The sequence below is a fragment of the Heteronotia binoei genome, chromosome 1 (genome assembly GCF_032191835.1).
Source record: "Heteronotia binoei isolate CCM8104 ecotype False Entrance Well chromosome 1, APGP_CSIRO_Hbin_v1, whole genome shotgun sequence".
Taxonomy (NCBI): domain Eukaryota; kingdom Metazoa; phylum Chordata; class Lepidosauria; order Squamata; family Gekkonidae; genus Heteronotia; species Heteronotia binoei.
Window position 1 is genome coordinate 138,865,947 of NC_083223.1, and position 22,074 is coordinate 138,888,020.

At 39.5% G+C, this 22,074-nt stretch overlaps 1 protein-coding gene across 1 annotated transcript in view; it reads right to left on the reverse strand.

Annotated features, from left to right (window-relative positions):
- Positions 1–1,140: 1,140 nt before the first annotated feature.
- The window catches only part of TMEM242 (transmembrane protein 242), a 32,519-nt gene continuing 11,585 nt past the window's right edge, over positions 1,141–22,074 (reverse strand). Inside the window, exons 3-4 of the mRNA XM_060241302.1 lie at positions 15,948–16,085; positions 1,141–3,103 (exon numbers count right to left, since the gene is read on the reverse strand). Coding sequence (XP_060097285.1) covers positions 3,005–3,103; positions 15,948–16,085 — 237 coding nt within the window. The 3' untranslated portion in view covers positions 1,141–3,004. The remainder of the gene's footprint in view (positions 3,104–15,947; positions 16,086–22,074) is intronic.

A 22,074-nucleotide genomic window follows, 5' to 3' on the forward strand; every position in this document is an offset into this window, starting at 1 on the left:
ATTAATTATGGCGGGTAGGTCGTGTCGGAGTGACGAGACCTTATCTGCGAAATAGCTCGCAAAAGCCTCACAGCCTATTTCCAATTCTCTACTATTTTGTTTGCCCTGCGGCAATTCTGTTAATGACCGAATTATACTAAACAATTGTGCTGGGCGCGAAGTCGCAGATGCGATTCTGGATGCAAAGTGTTCCTTCTTTGCAGTCCGAATAGCCATCTCATAGGCCCTCATAAATGGCCTATATGATGTTCTCGTAGCTTCGTCACGAGCGCGACGCCATTGTCTCTCTAGTCGTCTTAATCGTGGGAAATTTCAGTGGGAAAACAGTCACCTCTTGTTGAGGGGAGGGGGAACATGCCATTATTGATTTCTAGAAGCTATCATTATCTGTGCTGTGCTGTGAGAGAGAGGCCTAGTGGGCCTAGGGAGCCTGAAGTCTGTGTCTCAGGAAGAGCCAGCCTACAATCTAGGCTTCCCAACCCTCCCGCCCTGGCGGGGGACCCCAGGATTTCCACCCTCTTCCCACGCTCCCCAAAAAAACGGAAGCGGGGGGAGGGGGAAACGGCGCTGGGGAGCATGGCGAGCCGCCCCATCCCAGAGCGGGCGAGGCCGCCGCGCCGCTGCCGCCCCTCCCCGCCCACCGCAGCTGCTCCTCCGAGATGGGCCCAGGCTGAGCCCATCTTGGAGGAGCAGCCAAAAGGCGGCAGCAGCGCAGGCAAAACTAGGGGAGGGCGGAGGCAGGCCAGGAGCATGGCGAGCCGCGAATCCAGGCCCTTTTAGGACCCGGACTCGCGGCTCGCCATGCCCCCAGCCCGCCTCCACCCCCCCTCCGATTCCACCCCAGAGGCGGAGCGGGCAAGGCCGCCACGCCGCTGCCGCCTCTTCTCCGCTCGCCGTGGCTGCTCCTCCGAGATGGGCTCAGCCTGATCAAAATAGAGGTTTACCACTGAGAGAACCAGGACTCTCAGTTTCCCTTCGAAGCTGAAAGACCTTGCCTCAGTGTCTGCCCCTACCCAACAAATTAACACTTATGTACCCCTGGGGGAATAGCCAGTTGTCAACTGCCCCCCCGGTCCCTTTTATAACAGCATGTACAAAACAGTGGGGTTCTATGTAGTACAGAGAATCACTTCCAGAATCAAAAGTTTAAAGTATTTATTAAAAATGTTTACAAGCATATTTTTAACACCACACCAGATAGACGAAAGGAAGAACAAAAGAAAAGTAAAACACAAAACCTCTGTCCCTCTCTTTAAATCATCCCCTAACGAGACATTAAAATCAGAACAGACTCTTTATATCTTAGGTGTTCTAATCCTCTAAAGATCTTCCTTCAAAGCCTTTCCCAGCTCTTCCAGGCCAAACTCACGGTCCAAAATTGGCTGCCTGTTCCTACCCTCAAAGAGATCGATTCAGCTCAGCATCCCAAAGAAAAGAGACTGCCTCCTCCTTGCAAGGTGGTTTTAACAAACCAGTGTCTCCTCCCCCTTGAACCTGGTCAGCCCAGGTCAAAGCTGCTTTTCCTGTTGTCTCTAGGAAGCCACTTCCTGCAACCTATTCAGAAGAAAGTCCTCCAAGCCTCTATGTTCCATGTTTGAAGGAGGGGGAGTGAACTGGCCCCTCCGTTTATCTGTAGCACGACCCATTAACATTCCTTAAGAGATGCGTCTGGAAGGCATAGGCTACTTCCTCCTTTCCATCCTGTAGGGAAAATCTTTTAAAACTGCTGCTTGCCAGGCTCCCTCAAGGAGAATGCATTTTTCCACAGGAATACTTAAACTGAATTAATTTGAAACAGTACTTTTAGAACTACAGGTTCAACATTTTCATGGTGTTGACTCTCATTTCCTCTCTTAGCTGAAATTCATCTATGTAGCTACTTGGGACTATTAAATACATCTTAAAAATGAAAAAGGTTCAGCTCATCTGAAGGACTGGCTCACAATTTCACCATTATATCTTCGAAAAGACAATGTTTGCAGAGTTATTTTTTCTTCTTTAATAATGTTAAGGGGATCGAAATACCCTCCCAGGAGAAGACAAGATAAATGGTTCAAGTATAACACTTACGGTAGATGCCAGTTTCATCTTCTTTAAGGAATTATATAGCGGAGGCTTGCTGCCTTTTTTTTTCCAGCATAACATACAGAAATTAGCCTAGGACTTTCCCAGCACACACACAACTTACACAAATGAGACTAGGGGTTGTAGGGAGGTGATTTTTTAAAATCTTCATCTCTGCTGTTGTCAGTAGATGAACCCTTAACTCTTGTCACCCATTTATATCAATTCAGTATGCTCTTTGATTGACAGGAGACAAAATAGCTTGATGCTCCCTGTCAATGCAATGCAGGAGATTGTCACTGCTTGGGTCAAAGAAGCAGATTTTGCTTCCTTTCAGCCCACATCCTTATAGCAAGGTTGTGGTCGCTTTTAATTCTTTCAGCTGGTTGCCTTTTGATTTAAAATCCCTTGTACTGATTCTTTATTGGCTTTTGGTGGCTGGTGCTAATGCAGCCAGCAGATGTTGACATTTGATTTATTTGTATTTTATTTCTTGTAACTGCCTTTATAGCACCATTGTTAGGAGGAAGGTGTACTTATCCATCAGCTCACCTCCTTACAGATGCCTTTTGCCCTAAATAAACAACTGAGTGGCAGCCTGTGCCTTTGATCTGCACTACTCCAGAAGATGAACATATGCAAAGCTATAACACTGAGATTTACCACTGAGATTTGCTTCCTTTGTTTAGCTGAAACAGTGACCTCACTTCTTCATACTGGTTTCTAGCCTCACCCTATCGACATTGCTATAGCTCATACCACAACTGGAGGTAATAACCACAATAAAAGAGCAAATTTTAGCTTGAGTAAACTAAGACTTCATTGTCCAACTGACAATGATTCTTTCTTCCCCAGTCTTCACAGCAGCACATTTTCATACATACAGTACTCCAGTCCTTAGCAATTTCAAAGGTTCGATCTAAGTGCCTCCACATGCCAGTCACTTGGATTTCAGTATGTCCTCCCATTCAACTGGGTTCTCTGCATTTTTGGGAATTGATGGAAATATAGATTGAATTTTTTCCCGAAATTCATTTATCTACAAGAGAGGTAGAGAAATAAATGTATTAAACACATCCATGTAAGAAAGCCTTGGAATAATAAATCACATATTTATTTTTGATGTAAAGACAGACAGCAGAAACCCAAACAAGTAAAACCCAACGTTTTCTTTGTACAGATATTTATCTCAAGGCATTTCCCTTTTTTCTAGGAAAGCAAAGCCTCCACCAAGACACATACATCTACCTTCTGCTCCCTTGAATGAAGTACTCTGACAAGACTGTTTGTTTTAATCATGATGTCATGTTACGTAAACTTTGTGGATAACCATGATTAATGCTAACTAGGATTACCCTCAGAATTAGAGATTGAAATCTGGTCTTGAAATAGGGTTCAGTTCTGTTATAAGGAAATTTCATAAGCATTAATCAAGCTCAAAATAAATAGTGCACGTTTGTTAAAGGAAACCTCCACAGGAAGGGAAGAGAAGGAAAGGGAAAACCAAAATGCCCTTGGCATTAGGAATATAATAGTTGCGCTGGACCGCAAAAGAAGAATGGAAAACTTTTCCCATTCACATAGTCCAGACGTAAGGGAAATTGATTTGAGGGCTACAGGCAAGCAAAAGGTTAATACAGTCATCTCCATTTATTTGCATATGCTTTACTTACTGGAAACAACTGATAATGAGATGAAGGAAGCAATAGTGTTGAATACAATAATCAGCACTAGCTATATCTCTGATGAAGTAATGTGCTTAGTTACAGGTGATATTTGATCAAGGATGATTTCTACAGAGTTAAATATGCTTGCTTAACTCTGCATTGGACTGCAGTCAAGGGATGCCAAGAGCAGCAGTTCAGGGTTAGTGGGATTCCTAGGAATAATGCCCTGTCTCCATGGTCAGTTTGCCAGTAGAACTGGTTGCCTAAAACAGTTATGAAATCTTCTGCCCAGAAGTTTTAAAGAGGAAACTGTTTAATTTTATGAGGTAGAGGTTCAACACTAATAATATATCAAGATGGGTACCTGTGTTTGTAGCAGCAGAAAAGAGCAAAAGTCCAGTAGCACCTTTAACAAAAGTTGTCACAGGTTACACATTTTGTTAAAAGTGCTACTGGACTCTTGCTATTTTCTAATAATACACGTTATACTACTACATAATTAGCTATTCTGATTTCTACTGATCACAATAGCCTGGCTGTGTTAATAGCAGAAAAGGGATTCTTCTAACAAGAACTGTACAAAACTCTCATTTAAAGACAACAAGCAAATGAATTTCAAACTCATTAGTGGGAAGGGAATGAAGAGATCCTCTGAAGGTACTAAGAGGAAAAAGGCATACCTTCCCCAATATTAGTAGAGGACACTTATTTTATTTCCCAACAAAGAACTCTTGTGGGCTTCAGTCATGTGAAGTCTGTTAATCCTGATTAAAATATTTTGTCCTAAAGAGGCTATGATATTAAGGGGAGGGACGGTGGCTCAGTGGTAGAGCATCTGCTTGGGAAGCAGAAGGTCCCAGGTTCAATCCCTGGCATCTCCAAAAAAGGGTCCAGGCAAATAGGTGTGAAAAACCTCAGCTTGAGACCCTGGAGAGCTGCTGCCAGTCTGAGAAGACAATACTGACTTTGATGGACCAAAGGTCTGATTCAGTATAAGGCAGCTTCGTATGTTCATATGTTCAAAGTAAAGTATTGTCTTTCTTGACTGTGCTTAATGGTGAAATCCTTCTCTTTCTTTGCTAGCATGCGAAAAGCCACTGCTCCAATATGTTAAGCCTAGCAGAAATCATTTTCTGATATCATTCTGTTTCTTGACTTAAACCTATATTAACTATTGGTAATGCACAATACTTGATTAAAGATCTCTGTACATTCAATTCCTGAAGGCAATTCTTTGAAGAAAATTTCACTTAGCAAAACTTTTATTTTCTTCACATTGCCTCAAGGGGAAAAATTTCCCTCAGTGGGTGAAAAAAATCATAACAGCTGCTCCACTTCAGTATGTCAGTCTTTCTTGTTATAAATAGGTTATAATCTACCAATACCACCTCTAATAATTCCTAACAGGTAGAGAATACAGTTATTTGCTCATCTCAACCTAATAATTCTGAATTAGCAAGCAAAAATAGAGAACCCTAAAAGCATCTTTTGTTCCACACTGTTTTTTAAATGTACAACACTGACAAGATGTCACATAAAAATGTGCAATTGTGCCACTGCAGAACACTTCTAGATGTATTCATAATTGGGGGGGGGGGGGGGCAGGGTTAACAACATCTTGTCTATTAGAATGTTTAGGTTTTTATTCCCTGACAGAATATACTTCTGTGTGCCATTCCACAGGACATTCATCTAGCTCAGATCCTGGAAAGGTTACTGCTTTCCTATTTAATTTGTAGTTATTTCAATGACACTCTGTTGGGACATGAAACAACAGTCTTACACTCAGTAAAAACTGAATACTTATTTAAGACTAGCTAAAGTTACCCCATATCTTTTTAAAAATATATATTTTATTATCAATTTTTCTTTTTCCTGATGCCAAACTGAAAAACGGAAATGTCTTCTAGAAAGTGTTCTGGCTCAGACTTTGATGGATCTTTAGGGGAATGGTGTTCTACAACTAAGAGAGAAACCACTGAGAATATGTTTCTGGAACTTGCTGTCTGAACATGGCACATGGATGGTACAATCAAGAAAATGACTGATTTTAACATCTGTGATAATGCTACAGGGACAAAATGCTCTCTATACTATGAAAGGCCCAAGCCATATGGAGACTTTTAGGTTAAAAACAGCACATTAAATCATACCACAGTAAACCAGTGTTGAAGTGGTAACAGCTGTGTAGTTCGCCCTCTTTCAATGATTATTCCATTAACCTAGTTGATTTTGAAATTTGAACTAGCATGGCTGCAAGCAACTTTTCTGCTTTGGAAATGACATTTAGTCAAGAAGAACAAGTCTACTGAAAGTAAATATAACTGGCAAGAGCTTGTGCATATGGGAATTTACCTACAGCATGAGATAAAACTACCCACTTTGGCTTTAATGAAGTTTACATTTTCTGCTTCACTTTATATATCTCTAAAATTTTTAATATGATGACTATTAAGTAATTTCTTTTCTCGCACTCTATAAGATCTGCGACTCTTGTTTGGTGTCTAAAAGATAATAAGAAATTGCTGGCATTTGTAATTTCAATGGAGAACGTGTTTTTTTTTCATGGAGCCAAGTGCAACCTGACATCAAGGGCAACACATGTATATATACTTGCCCACTGACATTTAGAACAAGGATGCTAGCCAAGAACAGGGATTTAAAACATTTAAAACCTGAAACATTTTTCCCCACATCTATTTTATTTTGTAACATCCAGCCTGATAAAGAGTTCTGTTGAACTTGAAAGCATGTATGCTGTTTTGTGTGATTTTGGCTGGTAATAGAATGTATTATGTTTGTTTTTGGATTCTGCCTTTGGACCAATATGGATGCAAACAGCTTTTATTCCACTAAGAACTGCTTATATTTAGCTCCACCATGAAAGCAAATGAATTTCTTTGAACCAGAGGCCTGACTGGCAGTAAAAACAGATTATGAGATCTTCTCTGTGCTGCATTGTATAAAGATGAGAGAGAGCTCTCTACTAAGTTTGGAAGTCTTGGTTTTGATTAAAGTACTGCTGCAAGTTGCTGTTGATGTATTTCCCCAAAAAATGTCAGATGTGATTGTTGTGATGCCTATCATCATTGCATGCAGAACACTGTACTATCCCCATTGAACAGGGAATCTAGTTTCACCAATTCACTAAGTAAAGCAGAGCACTGCTTCCTGAAAGATTTTATGCCAATGTATAAGATGATGCTTAATAAAGACAAGGAAATAAAAATCTCTTTCAAAAGTAAAGCTCCCAAGTCTTAGATTGCTATACATATAATATTATTTGAAATGACAGATCTAAGAATCCAAAAGGTCAACCAGATAGCACCTCCATATTTTATCTTAACAAATGAACACCATAACCATGTTGGCAAACTGTACCTTTTAGGCTGTGTGTGCCATAATATTTTAAGCTTATATAAAGAAAGAGAAACTGAGAGAGGATTTCAGTCTAAATTAAAAAGTTATTATGATAGTGGAGACAGGGCTTTAGCCAGGTCCACAGCCAGTGGTTTGCCCAGGGCTTTTTTTTCTGGAAAAAGAGGTGCTGGAACTCTCAAGAGGGAAAGGAAGGAGAAACACACAGGAATCCTCATGAACTTTTAAACATTTTTTGAGAATTTTGTTTCCATGAAGAGGTTCTAGAACTCTGTTCTGCCATGTTCCCCCAGAAAAAAAGCCTTGGGTTCACCCCACATAAGAATTTTTTGGGAGGAACAATTAGAATAACAGAGACATAGAGTTGGAAGGAGCCATACAAGGCATCTAGTTCAACCCCCTGCTCAGTGCAGGATCAGCCTAGAGCATCCCTGATACTGCTTAAAGACTGCTCGTGTGGGGGAGCTCACCACCCCTCTAGGTAGCTGATTCAACTGTTGAACAACTCTTACTGTAAAAAAAAAAGTTTTCCCTAATATCCAGATGGTACCTTCCTGCCCTTAATTTAACCCTTTATGTGACAGCCATTCAAATACTAAAGAGAGCAATCATGTCACCCTGAACCTCCTCTTCTCCAGACTGAATATTCCCAAGTATCTCAGCCTTTACTCATAGGGTTTGGTCTTCAGACCCCTAATCATCCTCAAGCTTTAAAATCTGAAGAATTTAAAATCAGCCTCTATCAAACAAATAAAATTACTGGTTAAAAGATCAGTGGAAGTGGTTGTCCCCCAAGCTTCACTCACCTAGTCCTCACAACTCTCTCGCTCAAGGTCTTTACTGGCTCAAAGTGATTTTTCAAGAACACTACTGCCCTTATGAAATTCATGAGCCTGAAAAAAGTCTCCCTTTAGCAGCTACAACTGAGACCATAATATATCCTTCAAAACCTCACCGGTTGAATTATCACTCTCACACAAAAAGTGTGTAAACAAACATTTAGTGCACAGTTTATAATAAGTGCATACAGCAAAATAATAGAACGAACACCCACACGATGCTCCCCCAGACTGTTTTCTAAAGTCACATCTCAGAGGCACTGCCTTCAGCCGCTTCTTGCAGTTCAGAAGGGCATCGTTCTGCACAACATTTCACAAAGAGCTCAAAAGACCGTATTTCCTGGATTTCCCACGGTTTCGTTGGTTTCACCCTTTGTCAGTCTTCTCTCAATGCTGTTTTAATTGGAGCCACAGTACAAAGAATTCAATCACAGATCAACGTGTACCTGCTCAAGTCTCTGCTACCGATAGCAGAGACTTGAGCCGGTAGCAGAGACTTGAGCCGGTAGCAGAGACTTGAGCAGGTACGCGTTGATCTGTGACTGAATTCTTTGTACTGTGGCTCCAGTTAAAACAGCATTGAGAGAAGACTGACGAAGGGTGAAACCAACAAAACTGTGGGAAATCCAGGAAATACGGTCTTTTGAACTCTTTGTGAAAAGTTGTGCAGAACGACGTCCCTGTCTCCACCCAGATTCTGAACTGCAAGAAGCAGCTGAAGGCAGTGCCACTGAGATGTGAATTTAGAAAAGTCTGGGGAGCATCGTGTGGGTGTTCGTTCTATTATTTTGCTGTATGGACTTATTATAAACTGTGCACTAAATGTTTGCTTACACCCTTTTTCTGTGAGAGTGATAACTCAACCAGTGAGGTTTTGAAGGATATACTGTGCTTAATACACCGGCACCTGTGCTATTGTATTACAACTGAGACCATGGCTGGATGCTTAGCAAGAAAGAAGGGGAACTTAAGTTGTGAGCTACTGCATCAATTAGTTTGTTCTGGGGCCATTTTTCCTGAGCTAAGACAAAAATGTGTGAGCCAGAGGCTTAAAAATTGTGAGCTAGCTCACGCTAACTCAGCTTAGAGGGAACACTGGCCATAGCCAGCCTTCCTGTAGTGGTTAAGTGTGCAGACTCTTATCTGGGAGAACCGGGTTTGATTCCCCACTCCTCCACTTGCACCTGCTGGAATGGCCTTGGGTCAGCCATAGCTCTGGCAGAGGTTGTCCTTGAAAGGGCAGCTGCTGGGAGAGCCTTCTCCAGCCCCACCCACCTCACAGGGTGTCTGTTGTGGGGGAGGAAGGTAAAGGAGATTGTGAGCAGCTCTGAGACTCTTCGGAGTGGAGGGCGGGATATAAATCCAATATCTTCTTCTTCTTCTTCCTTACTTAGATGGGCTGTCATACTCCTCTGTAAGCCAAATATGTCTTTTAGATAAATTGTTTAGTGTCCATGAATTATTTGCATTAGGTTCAGAAGTTTTTACCTTCTCATAATGAGCAAAATTACTATTTAAGAAAGATGCTCATTATGAGAAGGTAAAAACTTCTGAACCTAATGCAAATAATTCATGGACACTAAACAATCTATCTAAAAATATATATTTGGCTTACAGAGGAGTGTGGCAGCCCATCTAAGTAAGGAAGGCTGGTTATGGCCAGTGTTCCCTCTAAGCTGAGTTAGCGTGAGCTAGCTCACAATTTTTAAGCCTCTGGCTCACACATTTTTGTCTTAGCTCAGGAAAAATGGCCCCAGAGCAAACTAATTGATGCAGTAGCTCACAACTTTCATGCCAGTAGCTCATAAAGTAGAATTTTTGCTCATAAGACACCACAGAGGGAACTTTGGTTATGGCGCTGAAATTTTTGCAAATAAGTATGTTCAGATGATGTAAACTGCTAGAAAAGGGATGGCAAATTTACAGCCCATGGGCTGGAACCACCCTACCCATGGCTTTAATCTGGCCCATGATTCTTTTCTCCCCCTTCCCCTGCCTATCCTAACCCATTGAAGCTCAAGGCTGCCAAAGTTTCCAATTCCCTCAACCTTGTCTTTGCCTGCTTTGGCAGGAGGCTTTTCTGGACTTGCAAAGAAAATGTGGAACAGATTTTCTTTTAAGATCTCTGGTCCCAGATATACTACTCTGGGATTGTTTCTAGCAATAGAAATAGTGCTCTGGAACTGGAATGACAGCTCCCAGAATGGAATGACAGACCCTAGCAACAGAATCTGTGTTCTGGGACTGAAATGACAGGATACAGATTGGAATGACAACCCCTGAGAGTATCAGCAGAATTCTGGGAATGCAATTCCACGGTGGGGGGGGGGGGGGAGGCTCATTCCAATACCAGGATGCTTCTGCTACTCCAAGGGACTGTCATTTCACTCTGGGGGCTGTAATCCAGTCCCAGAGCAGTTTGCCTGGGAACAGATACCTTAATGGAAAATCCATTCCACATTTTCTTTGCAACTTTGTCTGTGCTGAAATGTATCTCAATGGAGTGGAGCTCAAGTAGTTTCACTTTCCAGTGTTTGTATGCTAGATGAAGCTGTTGCTTGCTGGAGCTGTTCCCTTGCAAATAAATGGCTGATGTTTGAGCCAGCTTGTTTCTGCTTAATGAGCCTGAGTGAGTACTCTAGCCTGGGAACCCACAGCCAAAGTGAAATATTACACTGGAGAGCCACTGCTACTCTGAATAGATGGGGGGGGGGGAAGGGAGAGAAGCTTGAAATGCCCAGCCATTTCATGTTTTCCTAGGCTCAGAGCATTTTATATCTTAGTTTGTATTTTTAGCTTCTGCTGTGATCTTCTGCCTTTAAAAATGCATTGCCAAATCCTACTATCCCCCACCTTTCCATTTTAAACAAAATATCACAAGAGTTTTAAGCATGTTTGTATTTTAAGTAAAAATAATATCTTTGTGTTTCTCTGTCCTTTATAAAGTTTGTATAAAGTTTGTCTCCACTACCTGGCATTACATTTTATGACATGCATGGCCCAGCCCCACAAAATCCCATTTATATCAGATCCAGCCCTCATAACAAACGAGTTTGACACCCCTGTGCTAGGATGTCACTGGATTAGGGGGGAAAGCACAAGACAATGCATCGAAGCTACTTCTAAAATTTCCTCCCAACCTAATTGTTCATTCTAAGACCCCCTTCCTCTTCAAAAGGGAAGGAAAAAGAAGCTAGTGCTGAAAGATCTGCTTACCTATTGTTACCATTATCTATATTCTTCAATGAGGAAGGGAGATCATGGTCTCAGAAAGATTACATCCTCAGGGCCACCTGTGTACTGGTAGTCTTAAGCCCAACAGTTCCTCATTAGCTAAAATCTCAGGTCACTGTTAATGCTATTAGCTGAAGCTACCAAATTACTTCTTTACCACTAGCTGACTTAATACATACCATCACCGTTGGCATGTCAACTATCAGTAACTTTTACTGATAGCCTTGGTCCTTGGTCAGTTTCTTTCAAGGTTACCAAAGTGGTCTGGAATCAGGCCTACTACAATTACTCCTACATAACCCCTCATTTGCTCTACAGTGGGCCTTAATAGCTAGCTGGTGTAAGTATCAGGTATCTAGACAAGTAAGTAAACAAACTCAACATTTTGTTTTCAAGCAAGATTCTGATGCACTACAGAACTTAAATGTGACTTGCCCAGATTTAGTAAACGGTGATATATTTTTAATGCATTTAAAAAATCTCTTTATGTTTATTGCTTTAATTGTGGGGAGGTATTCTGGTTATAAGAAGAGAGGAGAAATATAAATATTCAAAATAAGTTTAAATTATTATTCCCTACACATAATGAAAGAACACAATGCCTACATATTTTTAGCATTTTTAAAGATTAACATATGTGCAAAACAAAGAGATAAGAACTTCTGTCATTAAGATTATAAATTATAAGGTCAAAGAAACCCACCCAACAGTATTTTTCTCAGTTCACATTTGGCAGATGTATATGCAGTAATAACATTTTTAAAGCACAAATATCCTTTATGAATCATCCTTGTTATGAAATAAAAGATAGCATCTGCTTTCCGAGGTGATAAAAATTGATTTACTGAGGGCATCATGAGCAAAAGAGCTTTTATTACTCAGTTTATCTTGCTTGTTAATTGCTATGGATCACTACAAATTCTGAAAGCTTTATTCTTGCCTTTTTAAAGGGAAAAAGAAAAGAAAAGCATTAACCAGGAGTGGCAAAAAGGAAAAGTCTCCATAGCTGAAAAGTGTTGCAGCCGGAGCTTTAATTAAATATAAACATACACTGCTTACTATCTGTGGCTAAAAATAAATTACTGCAATTCAGCCATAATGCTGGAAAAAACTATAACGCATTTATCCCAAGTGGGTTTTTCCCCCCTGTTGACGTAATGTAGCTATTATCATTGTATGGGAACTGAAATTAAAGCTAACACAGAGACTGTCATCATGAGGTACTTTCCTTTAAAATAACTGCTTCACAATGATACAATTCACCTATAATTATTCTGGGGGAGGAAAAATGCACTTCTTGCTCCAAGACTCAAGACAAAGACTCTTGTGCCGCATGCATCTCTCTTGCTAATCTTTCTGTTGTAACATAATGTCCCTGTTCATTTATTATCAGATGAATATTTCTAGAGAGCAAAGTGCTGTACAAGACAAAATTTAAGCTGGGCAGGTTGGTAGATTACCACAAGGAAAACAGAGGTTAGATTTTCCTTCATCCTACTAATGCAAATATAGGCCTTCTTCAGATTTTGACGAAGTGAGTCCTGTAACATCATGATGCTAAAAATAACCATATAATAAAGCTATATTAGAGCCCTGAGGTGGGAAAGGGCAACAAGACCTGTATGCTGCATAAATCTCTCTCTCACCATACATACATACACTACTGTTATCCTGTTTCCTTGCAGCTCCAAGGATAAAATAATGTATGAAATATACTCATGCTTGGTCCCACGTTCTATACCAGCAGGAAAAAAATCTTTTTTCCCTTTTGAAGTGTTAACAGCAGACTGGGTAGACAAGTTTCAATTAAACAGAGCAGTAGTTACACCTTCAAAAGCAGCCCCAAATTGGGGGCTATGTATACTTGCAGTTTGTTTTTTATAGATGAAGAGGTCTACTTCCTCCATAATTTTTGTGCTGGCCTTAACTAATTCCACTGGTGTGCTGCTATAAGTAGTGGCAGCATGAATCTCCTCATTTTCCTGATGAGAACTCCCAAAGACTATACCATTAGCACTAAAGCAAACGCAACAAGACTAGATAGAAATAATGCAGTAGATGTCAGCATCTACTTCTCCACTTTGAATTTCTTTCTCCTGAAGGAGCCTAGCTGTTTCAAATCAGGCTCCAGGACATCATTACATACTGTAGCATGCAACATACAATTTATGGCTTAGAATGCTTAGGAATTGATTGTGCCAGAGCACAATATGTTTGAAAAGAAAAAAAAATGCACTAAAGGCTAACATAACCAATAAAAGCAAATTAAAACTGCAAATGGAACACTGCTATTTAAACTTCTAAAAATTGGGTCTTTTCTTCTATTGCCAGCAAATACAGCTGTAGTACAATGAAGGACTTTCCAAGAAGTCTTCTCCAACAGCCTCCTTAGCCTGCACTCTCTCTATGTGTATTCCCACACTGTGTCTTTCTTTACAATGTCACCTAGTGAAGATTTCCTTTCTTTAAAACATTTCTTCAGTGAAGATATTCCACTTTTCCAAACAACACACCAGTATTGTTTGGTGTGTGAATGTTGCAACAATGACTCTGCTTTCACAGTTCTGCAAGGCAAGCTATTGCTCTTTTACTCTGTACTAGAGCAGTAGCACTGCTGCCAGACATACTGCACAAAATGAGTTCTCTATTTAAGAACATAAGAAATGACCAGCTGGATCAGACTACTCGTCCATCTAGTCCAATCTCACACAGTGGCCAACCAGTTCCTCTGGAGTGCCAACAACAGGGCCCAGAGGCTGAGACCTTGCCTTCATGTTGCCTCCTTGCTCTGGGATTCAGAGGCTGACTGCCTCTGAACATGCAAGTTCCCCTCAGTCACCATGGCTAGTAGCCACTGATAGACCTATCTATCTGGTTCTTCCAGATTCTAGTCCAACACTCAGAGCAGCACATCTTACTGGCTCTTTTACTAAGGGCAGCTTATTGACTTTTAAATCATTGGGAGGACAAGTCATTGCAGAGTAACTAGATACAAAAGCCAGGGTGCTGCCTTCAGCAGTATGTAATGGGGGTTATAATGACAGGAAGTAGGGAAAAAGAAGAGTTGGATTTGTACCCCATCCTTCACTCAGAGTCTCAGAGCAGCTTATAGTTTCCTTCCCTTCCAAGACATAGTTGATCTTGATTCCAGTAAGGCTTTTGATAAGGTTCCACATACTATTCTTGTTGACAAGTTGGTAAAATGTGGTTTGGATCTTCTTACTGTTAAGTGGATCTGTAACTTGTTTGACAGATCACACCCAAAGAGTGCTTGTGAATGGTTCCCCTTCCTCTTGGAGAGGAGTGACAAATGGAGTGCCTCAAGGATCTGTCCTGGGATGTGCTTTTATGAAGATTTGGATGAAGGGATAGAGGGAATGCTTATTAAATTTGCAGTTGATACTAAATTGGCCTTGGTCTTATAACACCTTTAAACACTAATCAGTTTATTGCTGCATATGTGTTTGTGAGCCAAAGGCCATTTCATTAGAGGCATGAAATGTTCCATTCAATTGACAGAAAGATTTATACCAAGAGAGACATATATCAAAAGGGCTGGTGGGAGGGCAGAATTATTACAAAGAGAGATCAGGAAGCTCCAATAACACTAGCTCTGTTTTAAGGTAGACTTGTTGGGCTTTGTTATGAGGATGAATAATATTGTATGGAACAGTAAATTCTGCTTTGGCTTGTTAAGGAGAGAAAAGAATACCTGCAAAAAATGAGATCAGGGAGACCAAACAGGTCCGGTTTTCTCCACTACTCTAAGATGAAGTCTTCAATGGCCTGTCCTATCCATGAGGAGGCCACTGAATAGCTGGGACACTGAAGACTTCAGCCAGATACAGAGGAGCAAAGAAAGCCTGATTCATGTTCTGTAATCTCACAGCTTTAATTGGGTATTGGTCTCTAAATAAATTAAACCCCAGCACTGGCAATTCTACTTCCTGTCCAATATTTTAAGATTTAGAAACATGAGCCCTGGATGTAGGAGATTCAGGTTGATTCATATAATCTCCATTTCTTATTATCATAGATGGAAAATGGTAATGCTGACCTGGTTTTCTGCCTATTACACCTTAGGCCTGCATCTGATTTAGTACCCCTATTTTATTTATTTATTTAGTTTCTATCCCATCCTCCCCACCAAAGCAGGCTCAGGGTGGCTTACAAAAATGCATAATTTTTTTACACATAATGATAAAAAAAGGAGTTGTCACCCACTGATGGGTAGAAAGAGCTTATAACTGTTTTTTAATCAGCTGTGAGGTCCTAACCCAGTTTTTAACATAAACATATACCGTTTTTCCTTAACAACAACAAAAAAAGTCCATGAACATAAAATGCACTTTCTCACATTCATCCATTGTTATTCTCAATTCTCAATACCTTAGCCCTCCCAATGGTAATTTTTGCCTCTCTTATGTCTTCATCATCTTCTGCAAGGTCAAAATGCAGACTGTAAGCTTCTTGGGACAAGGATTTTTCTTTTTTTTGCATATGCTTATATATAAATATATATGTGTGTGTGTGTGTTTATGGATATATTGCATATATTATTATGGGCAGAAAGATTCCAGCTGAATATTTGGGATATTAGATAAATAAAGCCACAGTCAAGTACGCAGGAACACATTCATATTGTCATGAAATATGATTGTACACAAGTCTATGAAGGAAGGACAATAACTACCCATGTAGGTCAACACTAACACACTAAAGAATCTGGTGTTTTCAAAGTCTCAGTTGGTAAAGAGATACTCACATTGTGAACGCCCAGAGCCTTCCAGGCAACAAAACTGATCAGTCCCACTCCACACCAGGCATACAATGAACCCCATCCTAAGGCTCGTAAGGCAAGTGATGCGCCACTCTCTGGTAAAGCAGCTGTAGCAACTACACCCTAGAATAGTTTAAAAAACAAACACAGAAGCAAATGGTGGGGGGGAAATTACTTTGTGTAAATTCACACTTACAGTGCCATCTTAAGATGAGTTACACCTTTCTGAGACCGCAAATCTGCTTATGATAACGCTGCAAGAACATTCAAACTTTTTGTTCTCAGGTAAACTTGCTTCAGTTTCTCCCAGGTGCAAATTTTTACAGATCTGTGAACACACGTATGTTAAGCCTAGGGCATATACACATTTAAACTGGTTTATCTCATCTAATTTCCTTTTAAGAAGCCCTGATGATTCTAGCTCTGTTGTGCTGTGAATGAAGGAGAGGGGGTGGGTGTCTGGCAGCTTGTCTGACCTATTCCGTCCATCAGCAGCTTACCACTCTACAGGAGAGGAAGAGCAGGACCCAAACAAAGTTCTTTCTTCATTAGTCAGTTTTTACCCATTTGTATTTTAATTTTCTTTACTTGTTCTAAGAAATAAATTTTCTTTATTTGTTCTAAGAAAGGCAGATTAATGTAATAATTAAGTACTCCTAAATCTACAACACCTAGAATTACTTGGGGGAGCCACAACTAAATATTTACTTCAATATGAAAGCATATACAATTGATCTAGATAGGCAGAATGGAGTCGCACGTTCAGATTTTGGTAAACGAACATTAAAAGTTTATGGGGTACCACAGCTGCACACCCAAAAGCTATGAACATATTTTCTCGCTAGTTTTCTTTTTAGCTGCTAACCTCCATCAGGCTCAAAATCTACTTCATAAACCATTCCAATTGTCACAGTCTAGAGGTTCAACCAGATTGAGTGATTGAGACAGCAAACAAGATGAGTTTACATATTTACATAAACCATCTCACTGGATTGCTGTCACAATATATAATGCTCACATTATACTTCAACCTGTGTAAATTTAGTTATATGTGAAATATCTCATGAATCTGTATAATCAGCTGCCTAAATATCTAAGGGACATTACAATGTAAAATTTCTTATGTTAAAGAGTCCAAACAGAGCATATAAAATGAAACGTCATTATTACATACTATTACATTGAATTTTCAAATGTGATATAGTACAGATACTTAAGTGCCCAGTTGCATTATTAGCAATTCTTTCAAGAGTGTTTGTACATGAGATAACTAATCTGAGTCCATTTCTCCTCAAAAGAGTTATCTTGTTTACAGATTTTTTTTTGTCATATGATGTGCACAAAAGCTATTTAGAACCTCAAAACAAGTGAAGAACAAATTGTTGAAAAAAACCACTTTGGAGTTTCCCCACTGCTTTGGCATAGATGAAAGGATTTCATTGATAAAAACACAAAAAGCTGCTATAAGCTACTATTTTAAGAAAAGATATTTTAGTCACATGTTTATCACTTGCTGCCTTTAATGCTAAAGTTTCATCTCTTAGGGCACGTTGTGCATTTCAGTACAATTAGAGTCTTAATGGTTTGGTCCAGGGAAACAGATGATCCTCTGTTACTTGCTAATGTTTCATATTTTCAGGCTTTTAAAAATGTGGAGGCGGCAGGCTGGAAGGGTAGTATGAGGAAAGCAAATGCATGCCTATTAACAGTCTAGGGTGTTATAAATCTATGCTGCCCATCGTACCTCAATGACTAAGAGAAGAGAACATTATGCTCAGCCAGGGTCCATCAAGTCATAGTAGTCCCATGGTTATGGCTCAGCTATATTTCACATCGTTACACAATGAAACTTTGTTTAATTTAGTATTGAACAACCATCCCCAATCCACTGGAGGTTATCTACTGAGCAAGGGAAGTCAGCATTCACTCATATGCTGTGCAGCTTTGCAAGGACCATTTAAAATTTAAATGGTTTCTGCAAGGACTTCATCCACTTCTGGTTCACCTGGAAGTGAACTGGAAGTGGATGGACGGAACAAATGGACCATGGTCCAGTTTGTAAAAACTGTGGGGTCTATGGCAACCACAAAGCACATGGACCCCCAAACCTCCATGGGCTTTTTTGCTGGACCATGCCCATCCCTAATGATAAGTCTATAATCCTATGTGTGCTTGTTTGGAAGCAAGCATCACTTTTTCTAAAACACACACACACACACACACGAACAATTATACTGAACTGTAATTTTCAAGAATTCCCCTTGAGCAAAGGCTGGAAGCTACTGGTGTTTCTCAGTTAGGTGTAAAATAAAGTCCATGCTGCCTGACTACAGAGCCATAAGTAATAATAATTTCAGAACTAAATACACTGCAAAGGGGCAACCCACAAAATCACCTTTAATTCTTCTGAAGCTGCAGACCTGGCTAGTAAAGTGGAAAGAGATATCCTGCTGTGACGGACAGCAAGCAACTGCAAGCTTTTAAACCATGCTGTTTGAGAAAGGGTAAGCTAGCTAAAAAACGACTGACACCTCATGGAGCTCATTCTGATTGGGTGAAGGCAGCTTACTGTGGAATGGAACAGGGATCTGTTTAAAAAAATCAGGTGGGAAGGAGTTGGTTACCAGTTGGGATGAAACAGTGGAAGTTGGGGCTAGGGAAGAGAGTGGACAGAAAGCTTCTAGTGAGAGACTCTGAAGAAAAAGGTCTGTTAAGCCTCGTCTGTAGCAGAGGAGAGTTGTGACTTCTGCAAATGACAGACTGGGGTGGTGATTCTGGTAAAGAAATGTCAGAACCTCACATATTCAAGGAGTGATAGAAATCTCCTTGTGTGAAAACCAGAAACACTACTTGAGTGGAGAATTAGTCATTCTCAGTATGGAAGCTTATTAACCAGTTTACAAAGACTGTCCTGAAAGATAAGAGTTTGAGACTTCCGGGGTTGGATCATGGACAGTTAAGACGCTTCTCCAAAGAGGAGCGAACCGGAGCCTTTGTTTTTGGGCAGGAAAGGTGATTTCAACACCAACTGCCTACTTTTCTCAGACAGGGAAAAGGCCAAGACATGCCTTGGAAATTCTGAGGGGATTTACTTTGGCTGACGAGGAGTTCCAGTGGGACTTCTCCGAGGCTTTGAAGGATCCCCAGCGAAGGATTGCATTCCAGCCTCTACAGAGGCTTCCATGGTCATTAAATTGACTTAAACCCATCATGATTCAAGCCTTCTTTGGACTATTTTAGTACCTATTCATTTATCTTCAGCAAGGACGGTGTTAAAGAGGATATATTTGATCCCAAGTTAAGAAGATCGTTATCTATCGCTCTGGGACTAATACAAGGTATTTGGGAAATAAGGACTAAAATTTGGAACTAACTACAACTTTCGAAAGTTAAGAAGAAGGGAAGGGGGTAATTTTGGGACTATTAGGATCTAAGAAGCCAAGTTAAAAGTAAAAAAAAAACAACTTATGTTTGGAATACTTGCAGTTTCTGTAAAAAAACCCCATCATCACAGAGTTGCTGCACTGGAAGACGTCACAGGAATTGGCGTAAACATTGCAAGAATACCTGATCATAGAGAACGGGACTTCGTGGCAAGAAAAGCAGGAAGTAAATCAGGAAGAAAAGCAGGAGGGAGCCATTGAAAGAAGGTCGAGTTTTCAACTTCCTGGATCCTCTAGGACTAATCAATCATAGAAAAACTTCGGCGGCCATTAAAGGAAGGTCAAAAATTGAAAAAAAAATAATTTAAGACTTTAAAACATGGTGGAGCTGGCAGATATTGTTATAATAAGGTGAAACACATTGGACTATATAATTAGAATTAATTTTGGTGGGCCCAAAGAGAAAAGGAAAAAGTTTTTAAAAGGAGCCAGAAAAAATTGCAAACGCCATTTTGAATAAATTAAAATTTTAAAAATTAATATCTGGAGTTAGGAAGCTCCTAGAACGGCAATTTTGGGCTCATTGAAAAGGGCGTGTTTCAAGCTATCAGAATCTGTGTTTCAATTCTGAATTGAAGAGACCAACTTTGGAGCCTATATTTATAATGGGAGGACAGTAATGTCTGAACATAAGGGGAAACCAAAGCTTCATCCGAGGGCCAGGTCTTTGGAGGAGATAAAGATGGCCAAAGTTAATGAACAACTTGAAGCCATGGAGGCCAGATTGGTCAAAGTGATGAAAGAATTAATAACTGAAAATATTAAAGAAATATTAAAGAAAAGACATTAAATCAAGTGCAGAAGCGGCGAAGACAGAAATTAAAAAAGAAACTGCGGATCTCCAAAAAGACTCACAAGCAACATTAAATAAAGTGAAAGTTGAAAATAAAGTAAAAAATCAAGATTCCATGATTACTAAGTTGCAGGAGAAAGTAGTTCTACAAGACTGTAAGATAATGGAGAACCAGGTACGTCTGAGAGGAGTTCCTGAAAATGAAGAATTTGAGTTGAAGACATATATAATACGCATAATTGCTGAATTTTTGGAGATGGACCCTGATCAATCTAGTTATGCCTATGACTATATATATAGGGTCATTTCAATGTATGCCAAAAAAAATAAGCTACCAAGAGATGTGGTAGTAAGATTTGTATCAAGAGACATGGTTGGAAAACTTTTAAGTAAACAATTTGAAAAAGCAATGGAGGTAGAAGGAAGCAGAGTAAGAATGATGAAAGAGCTGCCAAGAAAGGTCATACATGACAGAAGACTGTAGAAGAAATTAACTGATAAACTATGTGACAAAAGTTTGAGATACAGATGGATATTACCAGAAGGTCTAAGCTTTTAATTGGATGGAAAGAGGATTACAATTAACAATGTCCAAGACCAGAGGAGATTTTTTGAGGAACATAGGGATTTTGGGGATACAGAATAAGTGAAGAATCATTATGGATTACAAATTATTATCTTGGAATGTAAATGGACTAAATTCACTGCAAAAAAGAAAGCCTACATTTCATTGGATTAAAAAGCAAAAATGTAATATAATTTGTTTACAAGAAGTGCATATTAAACAAATGGATTACAAATTTTTATAGAACAAGTAATTGGGTACAAAATTTTTCTCATTGGCTAAAGAAAAAAAAAGGGGAGTGATTTTTTACATAAAACAGGAACTTAACGCAAAACTGGTTTTTAAAGATGAAGATGGAAGATATGCAGCAGTGGAAGTGTCATTTAATGACAAAAAGACATTGTTAGTGGGATTGTATGCCCCAAATGGGGCAGAAGACTCTTTCTTTAAAGAAACTGTACAGCAATTGGACCAAGTGATATATGAACAAATAATGGTGATGGGAGATTTTAATGGAACAGTTAAAAATATTTTAGACAGATTGGGAAAAGAAACAAAGAAGGGAAATTATCAGTCTTTTTTTGACTTCGTGAATCAAGCAAGTTTGGAAGACGTTTGGAGGAAATTTAATCCTATGGTGCGTGATTACACCTTTTTTTCAGCAAGACATAATTCTTTCTCAAGGATTGATATGTTATGGGCTACAAAAGATCTTGGACTTCTGACGAAAAAAATAGAGATTCTTCCTAAAGTGGGGGCAGATCATAACCCAATAATGTGGTCGGCAAAGTATGCCAAAAAGAACAGGAGGATAAATGAAGATTTACTACAGAAAGTAGATATAGTGGCGTCTCTAGAAAAAGAAACTAAAGCTTTCTTTCAAATAAATGAAAAAGAGGACATACAATTTCAAACGGTGTGGGATGCGTATAAAGCTGTAATAAGAGGCATTTTAATTACATTGAACAATAAAGACAAAAGAGGAAAAGAGAAACAAATGTTGGATATCCAAAAAGAGATTGCTAATAAGGAAAAGGAACTTAGAAAGCGACCAGGGAAAAAGAAAATTATAAGGGAGATCACAATATTACAGAACCAGCTAAGACATCTGCTAAATAAAGTAGAATGGAATCTCAAAAAATTGCAACAAAAATCTTTTGAAGGAGCAAATAAACCTGGAAAATACCTGGCTTAGCAAATGAAAAAAAAAGAGAGTAAATTTATTAACAAAATTGTATCAGATGGCAAAGATATTGTGGACCAAGCAGGAATTAAAAGGGAATTTTATAAATATTATGCTAAGTTGTTCCA